Source organism: Sinocyclocheilus grahami, unplaced genomic scaffold (genome assembly GCF_001515645.1).
Source record: "Sinocyclocheilus grahami isolate Dianchi unplaced genomic scaffold, SAMN03320097.WGS_v1.1 scaffold356.1, whole genome shotgun sequence".
Classification (NCBI taxonomy): Eukaryota; Metazoa; Chordata; class Actinopteri; order Cypriniformes; family Cyprinidae; genus Sinocyclocheilus; species Sinocyclocheilus grahami.
In genome coordinates, this window is record NW_015505535.1 from 20,353 (window position 1) to 32,856 (window position 12,504).

At 39.1% G+C, this 12,504-nt stretch overlaps 1 protein-coding gene across 1 annotated transcript in view; it reads left to right on the forward strand.

Moving 5' to 3' along the window:
• Nucleotides 1-3,363: 3,363 nt before the first annotated feature.
• The window catches only part of LOC107548816 (lamin-B2-like), a gene marked incomplete at its 5' end in the record, with an annotated part of 11,272 nt that continues 2,131 nt past the window's right edge, over nucleotides 3,364-12,504 (forward strand). Inside the window, 6 exons of the mRNA XM_016229638.1 lie at nucleotides 3,364-3,555; nucleotides 3,633-3,758; nucleotides 5,964-6,134; nucleotides 6,215-6,340; nucleotides 7,319-7,539; nucleotides 10,856-11,093. Coding sequence (XP_016085124.1) covers nucleotides 3,364-3,555; nucleotides 3,633-3,758; nucleotides 5,964-6,134; nucleotides 6,215-6,340; nucleotides 7,319-7,539; nucleotides 10,856-11,093 — 1,074 coding nt within the window. The remainder of the gene's footprint in view (nucleotides 3,556-3,632; nucleotides 3,759-5,963; nucleotides 6,135-6,214; nucleotides 6,341-7,318; nucleotides 7,540-10,855; nucleotides 11,094-12,504) is intronic.

Genomic DNA, 12,504 nt, shown 5'->3' on the forward strand with positions numbered 1-12,504 from the left:
CCGTATTTTGCATATATGCAAATCCATGCACTTAAATGCATTGCATGTGAGCTCTATAAAATGCACTCAGGGAGTGGGGCCTGTAAACTGTGTCCATATGCTTCTAATTTGTGCGTTTTGTTTTTATTTATGCACGAGTTGATCTCTTAGTTATGCATGTGTGTGTTCAAATGCACGTTAAAAGTGTGTTCCTGGACTTCTGAGTGTCGTCCTGGAGTGTTTGGGCGTTTTCCTCAAAGTTTGGGAGTGGCCAAAGGCACTTTTCAAAATTTGAATCCGAGATCTCCATCTGCTGACTTTGTTTTGATTGGGGACCACATCAAACCCCTCCCCCATTATAGATCAGTTATGCAAAAAAAAAAAGTTTGAATGCAGTTTAAAGGGATAGTTCACCCAGAAATGTAAATGTGATGTTTATCTGCTTACCCCCGGGGCATCCAAGATGTAGGTGACTTTGTTTCTTCAGTAGAACACAAATGATTATTTTTTACTTTAACCGTTGCAGTCTGTCAGTCGTATAATGCATGGCAATGGTAACAAAATCTATGAGAGTAAAAAAAACATGCACCGACAAATCCAAATTAAACCCTGCGGCTCGTGACGACACATTGATGTCCTAACACACGAAACGATCGGTTCGTGCCAGAAACCCAACAGTATTTATATCATTTTCTACCTCTAATACACCACTATGTCCAGCTGCTTTAAGCGCGCGCACGGTATCCGGTGCATAAGGTGTGTACGTGCTCTGCCGTAGTTTACGCAAGCGCCGGAAGTGATCTCTCGCGCGTATACGTCACTCATTGTGTGCACAGTCATTGTAGGTACGACGGCTAATCAAAATGGTACTTACTTGCGCTTATCCAGATTGTTCAAACCGACTTAAAATTAAAAGATCACGTTCTCTCGCGGGAACTCATTCGGGAGTGGTGACTTTCCACGTATTCCCAACTTCTGAGCCTGCTCACTTGAAGTTATGGTTTATTGCTCTTCGGCTGGATATCAACACACCCATTAACGTAAACTACGGCAGAGCGGGTACACACCTCACGCACCGGATACCATGCGCGTGCTCAAAGACAGCTGGACATAGTGGTGTATTAGAGGTAAAAAATGATATAAATACTGTTGGGTTTCTCGCACAAACCGATTGTTTCGTGTCTTAGGAAGTGATCTCTCGCGCGTATACGTCACTCATTGTGTGCACAGTCATTGTAGGTACGACGGCTAATCAAAATGGTACTTACTTGCGCTTATCCAGATTGTTCAAACCGACTTAAAACTAAAAGATTACGTTCTCTCGCGGGAACTCATTCGGAGAGTGGTGACTTTCCACGTATTCCCAGCTTCTGAGCCGGCTCGCCTGAAGTTATGGTTGATTGCTCTTCGGCTGGATACCAACACACCCATTAACGTAAACTACGGCAGAGCGCGTACACACCTCACGCACCGGATACCATGCGCGTGCTCAAAGACAGCTGGACATAGTGGTGTATTAGAGGTAAAAAATGATATAAATACTGTTGGGTTTCTCGCACAAACCGATTGTTTCGTGTCTTAGGACATCAATGTGTCGTCACGAGCTGCAGGGTTTAATTTGGATTTGTCTGTGCATGTTTTTTTTACACTCATAGATTTTGTTACATTGCCATGCATTATATGACTGACAGACTGCAACGGTTAAAGTTAAAAATCATCATGTGTTCTACTGAAGAAACACAGTCACCTACATCTTGGATGCCCTGCGGGTAAGCAGATAAACATCACATTTTAATTTTTGGGTGAACTATCCCTTTAACGTCTTGCATCGTCGTTTAAAAGCATTCTGACATGCACGTTAAGTCATTTCCGCTCAAACCGAGTTTATTTACAAGTAATGTCTGATAGTAGTTGCTTAAGGTTTTCATTTGAGACTTGTAGGGTCCTGAAATCATCAAGTAGCTTGTTATAATGTGTTTGAATCAGTGTTTTTAGCATCACTGATGCAGTTTTCGTTAATATTTCGAATTAGATTTAATTCAGACTTTTTTTCCCGGATTTGCACGTTTATTTCTTGTAATTCTGTGTTTATATTTCTGATAGTCAGAATTGTATGAAATTCTGAATTATAAATTTTTTATATTATTTTATTGTACGTTTCCATAAGTTGGGCTTAACTAACCTGGCTTAAATCCGCTTCCATCTGCTGCTTTGAATAATGCGACCAGAAGAACAGCAGCTCAGAGATTTCTGTTTAACTTTACGCGGTTTGTGCATTTGCTTCAGACGCCGCGTTTGGTTGATCTTGTTGCTAATGAGCGCAAATAAGCAGGAAGTCTGTTGCTATGTGCTCGATTGTGGGCGACTGTTTTAACCGCAGCAGTGTGTGTAACATGCTACCAACCTGCATTTGTCACGCAGATTTCACCAGTTTTATCTGCACTTAGGGGATTGTTTTGTATTCGTACAGCATTGAGAATCTCAATTACGTCATATGAAATGTTAGCAAAGCTTGTGTTGTAGCAACTGTAAAAATATAGGAAATAGTTTGTAGAGGGATTAAATGTTTTGTTCGCTGATAGGCGTGTAGACGCATGTGAAACCCAGCCTACATTAATATTATTCTAACTTGCAATAAAAATGTATATTTATTTTAATAAAAAATGACAACGATATTGTTTTATATATATATATATTTTTATTATTAGTATTATTAATAATGTGATTTGTATTATGTTTCAATTTTATTTTTATCGTCTATTTAAAATGTATTTCTATTCATATGTTAATAAAATAATGACAGCAATATTATGCATAATTATTTTTTATGTGGGTTGTATTTGTATTTTATATTTATCATCTATATTTAAAATATATTTTTATTCATAATATTTTATATTTTTGTATTTATTTATTATAATTTACATTTTATAACCTTTTTGTATTTTTAATAATTTTTTAACTTGTAATATTTATATTTTTAGATTTTAATAACTTTTGTTTTTTTTGTAATTTTTATATATCATTTATATAACATCAGTGTTGCTTATTTTTATGTGATACATTTACGTTTTATATCATATCTTTTTTAAATTATGAAACTTGTTTATCAATATGTTATACTGAATATCTTAGTACAGTTAAAGCTGTCAAAGTTAACACTTAATTGGTGGTTTAATGAGGAAAATACATCTTTTAAGAATATAGTAATAAACAAGTACATCTCTTTGTTCAATAAAACTTCGTTTATTGGTCTTTGGCATCAATAAATCATCTTTACCACACATTTTTGATATGAAAACAACAAGAAGTCTAATGGATGTTAACAAAAACATCATGATTGACAGCCGTTCCTATCCTAAAGATTGGTTTTGACTCTTTATTAATCCAAAGATTGGCCGTCTGAATTTGTTTTCCAGCTATAAGAAGAAGGATGGAGACCTGGCTTTGGCTCAGGCTCGAATCAAGGAACTGGAAGCGCAATACAACAAGAAAGAGGCGGCTCTCAACACGGCCCTCAGCGAGAACAACTCCCTCTCCGCCGAACTCGCCGACCTGAAGGCTCAGCTGGCCAAAGTAAGTCCCTCAAGTCACATTTCAGCTTCCTTCGCTTCAGAACAGCGTCTAACGGAGGCATTCGTCCACTGTTTCAGGCTGAAGATGCTCACGGCGTGGCCAAGAAACAGCTGGAGGCGGAGACGCTAATGAGGGTGGATCTGGAAAACCGCTGCCAGAGTCTGACGGAGGAGCTGGAGTTCAGGAAGAGCATGTTTGAGGAGGTCAGTGCTGCTCGCTGTTGCCAATAAAAGACAATCAAATGACGATGTCAAAATAAAACTGTCCACTGTAGGGTTGGGTATCGTTTGAATTTTATCTATTCTGATACTTTTCGATTCCAATGTGATTAAATAATGATATCAAACATTTATTTTTGCAAACCATTTACTGGAGCTGAATCAACAGGCTACCTAAAAACTGGACTCTTTAAGAGCGGTTTGTGTGCAAAATAGAACGGCATGATTCTGGTTAAATTGAGTTTTCTTCTTTTTTCCCCCCAATAGAAGTTGTGGTTCTCATTATTCTGGGAAAAAAAAACATTAGACGACTAAACAATCACATGTGATTTATGAATGAATGATTCAATGACTCACTCAAGATGTACTTGTTTCCTTACTGGACGAATCCGCGTTCTTGAATTAATCTCTTGTATGATTCAAAGACCAATACAGCCACCTACTGGCGTAGCAATGTAATCGATAAATCTTCATTTGAAGTGTCAAATTACTTTCAAAAGGTGATATACTCTATTTTAATCGCTACCATACACATCAGAGTTTATATCCGAACTATAAACTTTTATCCCAGTACTTCTGTGATTTGAATGTTTGTAACAGAAATAATGATACTGTGTGGCTGAGAAGACTGTGAAGCTGTTTCATACATATACGACAGCTGCTCTCTTTTGGTCAGCGGCAGCGCGAACGCAGATTTAAATGTTCAAATCACTCTGATGTGATCGCACGCTGCACGGACGAACCACGTGATCACAACATTGATCGCACACGCCAAAGGTTGAGGAATGAAACGGACGAATCATTGCAATTTAGGAATAGAATCACGTTGGTGTTTGAATTGTCTTCGCGAACTTTAACGATCTATTAAATTAAAGTGCTTTGTCATGTTGGTGGTGACACCTCTCTTGCGACATGTTTAGCTATCACAGATATTATACTTGGCTTTTTTGGCTTCTGGTTGCTAATGTAGCCAAACTTTGGAGCGCTTAGATTAGCGAGCAAGGTCCTGGCAGAAGAAAAAAAAAAGCGCATAGGAATCGATAGGCGGAATCTAAATTTTAATTTGACAACAATTATCCGATTCTGGAATCGGAATCGATTTTCGATTCCCAACCCTAGTCCTCTGTCAAAGTAAAAGTCATCTTCCGACTAGGGGTGTGCGATATTGACAAAAAATTATATCTCGATATTTTCTGGGATTTTATTGATAACGATAATTAGACGATATTTTGCCGAGTGTGTTATTGTGCTGGTATCTTAAGCACTGCCGAAGACAGCTGACTCCTAATGTTTTTAATATTCTTCATATTCTGTGCTATGGTGGTCAGTTCATACTGATAGAAATGTATCTTTTCCAATAAGTTTAATGCATTTAACCTGCAATTACAAATGCATAAATAATGTTTTGATATATTAAACATAAAACGTTGAAAACTGATATTTGAAATGATTTAAAACATGAAAAAATCAACAACAAAAAAAAGCTGAAATTTGAAATTAAAACCGCCAGTAGGTGGCAGCAGGTCACTCTTAATAAGTGAGTCATTGCGATTGAACCGATTCATTTAAACGGTTGATTAGTTCAAGAACGAAACACCGTCATGTTGCTCAGAGACACAAAACAGCGCTGTGGCTGTATTCGGGATGATTTTTGTTGGCGAAATAAAGCAAAAACAAGCAATATGGTGTCTAAAACGTAAGTATCTTAATTAACTTAGTTTATTGAATTCATCATTTGTAATCATGGTAATTTTTGGAGAAAAACGGCACTCTTCGTGTGAAATTGAATAACTATATGAAGTGGTATAAATATAAATTTTCTGCCATGTCTTGAATTTGTGATCATTCTAAATGCATTTTAATAGCCTGAATCATGCAGTGAAAGAAAACACACTAAATCCGCACACGCACTAGTCTAGACTTCACGTAATGTATGCATGCGCTCTGTAGAGATGTTTTGAATGGTTTTTGCAAAATACTCAATAATGTCAAATCGCACATCGTTAAAACAACAATTACGATATTATCGCAGACGATATATATCGCACACCCCTAATTCCGACAGGAGAAAATATTGGCCAATCATTTAAAGAGTGCCAAATATCGGCCGATATATCGGTCCAACATTGCTTTCTAGTCAATATGTGCCCCGGTCAAAGGTCAGATCTAAAACATGAATGTGTAATGCAGGAGGTGCGTGAGACTCGCCAGCGTCGTGAGAAGCGCATGGTGGAGGTGGACTCGGGCATACAGCATGACTACGAGTTCAAGCTGGCGCAGGCGCTGCAGGATCTGCGCAGACAGCACGAGGAGCAAGTGCAGATCTACAAGGACGAGCTGCAGCAGACCTTCAAGGCCAAAGTCAGAAATGCTAGATTCACAAATAAAGCCGCTGTTTGGAAACGTGGTTTGTTTGCAAACTTAAAATCTTCTCTCTGCAGCTGGATAACGCCAAGGTTTCGTCTGACATGAACGATAAGGCAGTGCTCACCGCCCGCGAGGAGCTCCAGGAAGCTCACATGAGGATCGAGGGCCTGAGCTATCAGCTCAGCGCCCTGCAGAAACAGGTACGTACGGCCTGCCGTGTCCTAAATGAAGCTACAGCTTCTTCATTCATATTACTTGGCATGCTAGTTCCTGTGAATGTTCTAATCAATAATGTATGCTTGGGTTTTAGGGTGAATGTTGCCCATAAACTCCATAAAACCATAAACTTGCACTAGTGACGTTAAAGTAGTTTTATGACTCAAATTCAGCGTACTACATTGCAGCATGTACTTTATTAGGCAGGATTTGGCCAGTGTTTCCATAATACAGGACTCGACAGTAACGTTTCGCTCGCGTATGCTACTATGGGTCTTAAATCATTTTAACTTATTAAACTTTAAAAAAAAAATGTTTAAGTAATTTAAATATTCATTTTGATGATAATGACTTTTTTACATTTTACCTTATTCGTATAACTTTGGCTCATTCGCTGACTATACATCAAAAAATGTTCCACATTATTCGTATAACTAATTTTAAAAATATTTTATGGTTTTATGTAATATATTTTACATATGGTTTTATGCGCTAATTTTGACGGCACTAATATATATGTATGTGCATGTACATACACACACAGGTTATAAAGTTTAAAGTAGGCCTATACATAGTTACATAATTATTAAATACAGTTTAAACCTAAAATATTTGAAAATCTTTGTATTGTAATAAATTATAAAATTTTATCTATTTATTAAGTGTGATAAATTGGATCGATTTTCATTGTGCTCCTACAGTTTATTTTTTTTATTATATGTGCTCCTAAGTTTTTAACTTTAGAGCATATGTGCTCTTTGGGGGAAAAAATTTAATGTCAAAATCTGCATTAACTCAAAAGCTAAATGTCCCAGTTGAAAGCCTTTTGAGTTGAAACTTTAGTTCTCTCTGAGTTCTCCTGTAGTGTTAGAGGAAAACACCACACTATGTTGTAATACTGAGCAGCAGAACTGGCCCAGTGAATTGCTACCTGTCATTCACAACTTGTTTTTCCCCCGCAGGCGTCTGCCGCAGAGGAGCGCATCCGCGAGCTGGAGGACATGCTATCCAGCGACCGGGATAAGTACCGCCGACAGCTGGACGCCAAAGAGCGCGAGATGGCCGAGATGAGGGAGTGCATGCAGCAGCAGCTCAACGAGTACCAGGAGCTGCTGGACGTCAAACTGGCCCTGGACATGGAGATCAACGCCTACAGGAAGCTGCTGGAGGGCGAGGAGGACAGGTGAGAGCCTGCCGCGTCTTTGAGTCTACAGGACCCACGTCTTTAAACGCTCAAACCAATAATCATGTAAACATGACAGGAATGGAGGCCAAATGAGCTGCCATCCTAAACCGCAGTTTTGGGCTTTTGAAACGCATTCAAACTGGCCTGTGGTTTGGGGTGTGTGATATATATTATTTACGAGAATATCATAATTGTTGTTTAAAGGGGTGGTTCACTGTTTTTTTTCTAGGCTTGATTGTGTTTATGGGGTGCAGTCTAAAATGTGTTAATGCTTCGTGTTTAAAAATATGCATTATTTTTCACATAATTTACCTTTGTTCCACACCGCTCTGTCCCTTCTCTGAGAAACGACCTGATCTTTTCCTGTTTTTATGAAGCCCCACCCTCAGAAATAGGCAATGGGCTCTGATTGGTTAGCTAGCCCAGTGTGTTGTGATTGGCTAAACCGCCTCTAGTGCGCGTCTAATCGTCCCGCCCCTCACCTCAGCGGCATGTGCTCCGGTTGTATTGTAAACAACGGCGTCGTTAATATCACTTATCAGTTTGAGCCCGATTGAGAAGTAGAGGATATTATTGAAGAGGATCGTGCAGAACCTGTGCAAGCATGGCTTTTAATGGTAGGCCTATGTTTCTTGTTTGTTGTTGTCTCGTACTTTTAGATGCACTGTTATTTGTAAATGCTACTGCTTATGTTAGCTTTTAATATACGGTTGCTAATATTTCCACATAGTGAGGTAGATATGTGGGGGCGTGTTAGAACGAGCCGTTTTAGGAGGGCGTGGCAGAGTCTTAACTTTGATAAAGAATATCTCTTTGGTTTTGAGACTTTAGTCTTTGCAACTTTACAGATCTTCTTTATGCACCAAGAGCTTGTAACACTCCAAAGAGAAAGGAAAACTTGAAATCGCATCATATGACCCCTTTAAATTGCCAGAATTTTAAAAGAGGATATCTCCGTTTGCATTGAACTTTCAGCTTTGTAACTTTGCAGCTTTGCAGACATTGTTTGTGCTCAAACAGCAACATTACACACTAACTAACGTTAAAAAAGTGAAATCGCAATCAACCACCCCTTTAAACGATATGCGATTTGACATTATCGAGTATATCGCAAAAACACACCCAGAGAGTTCACGCTTTTACTGCATGTTTTAGTCTGTTAAGATACATTTAGAATTCCATCAAATTCAAATATGGGGCAAATATGTCCTCGTATGACTTTTATATGTCTTTTATATTTATGTCATCTGATATCGTTAATATCACACAAAGAGTACAGTTTTTTTTTTCTCCAAATATCAGCACGATTTCAAATGTGATATTGATTTTATAAAACAGTCCGATAAACAAGAAGTTAATATAAAGTGACTTACATTTTAGACACAGCAGTTCTTGTTTTTGCTGTATTTTGTCAACGAAAATAGTTTCAAATAGGGCTGCAACAAACATGACGTGACTGTAGAGCCGATTGCAGAGCTGGTGCAAACTTAACCACATTCGCTATTATCAGATGCTTTCTTAACCGCTGTTTTCTCACCACTGTCATTTGTTGTGTGTTTATTTTGTTATTTAGAGTAAAGTGCACAAGACATATTTACATATTAATTTAAACTGCTTTTAGCAGCGTCAGGTTCTGCTGAGGACTCTGTGTCTTCTCTTGAATTTCATCCGGGAGAGCTGAATTACAGTCTTGCGCTACAGCGCCACACTGGTCAAACAGTGTTATTGCAGGCTCTTACAGGTCATATGAGATCAAATTACTATTTGACGACAAAAATATTTGTTGACCGTTTATTGTCGACTAATCGTTTCAAATAAAGCCACAGCAGAACTGTTTTGCGTCTCTGAGCAACACATGACAGTGTTTCGTTACTGAATCAATGAATCGGTTGAATGAGTGATTCAATGACTCACTCATGCAGTGATTTGCCACCACCTACTGGCGATTTTAGGTTTAAAAGTAATTTCAAATATCACTATTGAACGTTTTGTTTCTAAAACATCAAAACGTTAATTATGCATTTATAACTGCATTCATGTCCTGCATTAAACAGTCTGTGTAAATGCATCTAAATGACACTTCAGATGCAGATTCTGTGCCACCTCTGCATCGCAAACACAAATTTTGTTGATACTGATTTTATTTGATTGGTAACAGCCCTGTAGTGTCTAACTGTTTAAATTTATTGATTAAATGTAAGTATTTGACACAAAAGACGATGCATGCATGTAATTAAGTTAGACAAAAAATTTGCCTTATAAAGGTAAAAATGCCCATAAAAGGTAAAAATCTATTTAAACTTAATGGAAAAGTGAATTTCTGTTACTCCTGCAAACTAACCGCCGCACAGATTATGAAGAATAACAAAAGCTTCGGGAGTCAGCTGTCCTAAACCTGCCAAAACACCAGCACAATAACATGCCCAGTAAAATATCGAGATATCATTTTTTTTTGTCATTATCGCACACCCCTACCTACCTGTGGCCAAAAGTGCTGCCTATTGAGAAAGCATATCGGGCATCAGACACATTGGAGCAAGTTTCTAATGTGCCTGATGTCCAAAATGCTTCAAAACTGACTTTAAAACCTAAGAATGCTGTACCTTGTCTACAAATGGTGACTTGTTAGGCAGCTTGTTAGCTTTTGAAACGTGTTTGAACACGAGTGGTCGGCAGATTACTAGGTTTTTAAAGTGCTTCAGGCAAGTCTGCGGCAGAAAACTCCATCAATGTAGGAAGCCCGCTTGGTTTTGTGACACAATCAAGCATTTAAGTCAGCAACGCACACAAACTAGGCTTTGTTGAGCGTTTAGCATCTGCTGATGGAGCTCTGGCAGCTGATTATTATCGTCATTCGTCTTCACGCATACCCGAGGTCCATAACTTGTTCAGAAACGCTTGCCAAGCACACTTCACATTTTTGTGCTTCATACTTGACATACTTGATGTGCCGGAGGAGCAGGGTAGGTTGTAAAATGTCACGCTGGAATGATAATTGTGTGTTTCACTTGTGCGCGAGCGAACCGATAGCGGCGCTGTCGAAAAACGAGAGGTCAGAAAGCTCATTTAGCACAAAGACTTGAAGACCAGCAGGCAGCTTAGACCATCTTGAAGATTGAGACGAGTTAAAGATAGTCTGCAGTTGAGATATTTGGAGCACAGATGATAGAATGGAAAGGTAAGACGACAGCGAAGTCGCATCAACATTTCGTTTTAATGGTGCGGTTGCCCGTTCATCTTTTCTACTCAATTTTTACTATGACATATGTGACTTCCTGTTCGTTTTAACGCATGTGTGTCCCGTCTCGTCTAGGCTGAAGTTGTCTCCCAGCCCATCCTCACGGGTCACGGTGTCCCGCACCACAGCGAGCAGCACTTCTACGTCTTCACGTAGCTCCCGCGCCAAGAGAAAGCGCGTGGAGCTGGAGGAAGCATCCACCGCTGCTCCCAAAGTCCAGATCAGCCAGGAGGCCGAAGCGACGGGAAGCGTCAGTATCGAGGAAATCGACCTGGAGGGGAAATCAGTGACCCTCAGAAACAACTCTGACAAGGTACAGTCAATGGGGCGTTTGGGAAAACGCAATAAATGTCACATTACAGAAGTTTCACTTCATGTATTAAGGGAAGACACTACAAGCTAAAGCCATTTTTAATACGTTGACATTTTGGGCTAGTTTTGGATTTTTATAAAGTGTTGTTTCTGACTTAGAGGAAAGAAAAGTCTAAAATATGCTTTTAAGTTTATTGCACCGTGTATGCAGATTTCTACAGTTTTTTTTCACCTCTTCGGCAGCACCTACACTCTAAAAAATGCTGGGTTAAAAATAGGGCTGAACGATTAATTGCATTTGCGATAATATCGCGATATGAAATGATGCGGTTTTTCAATCACAGAGGCTGCGATTACACGGTCACATGACACGCGAGAGTAAAGAGGTGTGTTCAACTTGAAGATCAGATCTGTGTATGACATCAAAGTACGGCGAGAGAAAGCATATGGAGACGTCCGCGCTCTCTTATAGCTCTCGCAGTACTTTGATGACACACCCATCTGTCTAAGCAGCGCTGCTTCAATTCGAGCGCGGGCCATCAGCAGAAAAAGAAAATAAATAAAACGGTAAGCAGTCAAAGGATGTAATTAGAATGGGAGATGGATCGGTTTGTGAAAGCGAAGAGAAAAGCCATAGATGAAGTCACACAGACCCAGGCAGGTGCGGGTCATTTAAAAGCTAAATGCAGAAAATATGACGAGGCATATCTTGCTCTCGGCTTCACTACGCAACAGCTCTACACTGGACGCGGCAAAGTGACCGTTGCAAATCATTTTAGCTTTGTGTCAGTACCTCATAAATAGAACAAGGCATTAGTTTAATGTCGGGTTTTGTGTTGTCGCGTCGCATCCAGTGTACACAGCGTCACTGATTATAATGGTTTCTACTGTATTTTGCTGCTCGCGTCCGGTGTAGACACGGTTTTTTATGTCGTTGGTGAGAAGGAACGCCTGTGTGTGTCCTATGCCTTAGCGGACAGCATGAAACCCACAATAAATAAATAAATAACAGCAAGAGAATAATAATAATGTTATTCTCGCTATGCTATTTTTCAATGTTTCAAGTGATGCAGGTGTTTTTTCCCCTGTAGGCTTTTTTAAATTAAAAAAGTATAAATTTTTCATAATGTTTAGTGAAATTATTTGGTAGTCTGAGGAGGGATGTGGATTCGGGAAAGGGGGCAGATTTTTTTTATAGGTTTAAAGTGGGGCGCGACCAAAAAAGTTAGAGAACCACTGGTCTAAAGTTAACAGACAGTGTTTAGTGCAGTCCACATGTTTACATGTGTTTATTACAGTGACTGTGAATGACCTAAAGTAGTGTGGTAAAGCAACAGATTTGTTTTTATATTTCTGCGATCTACTTTAGTTTGTGTGATTTGTTACTGACTTTCATATTAATGTTTACACCA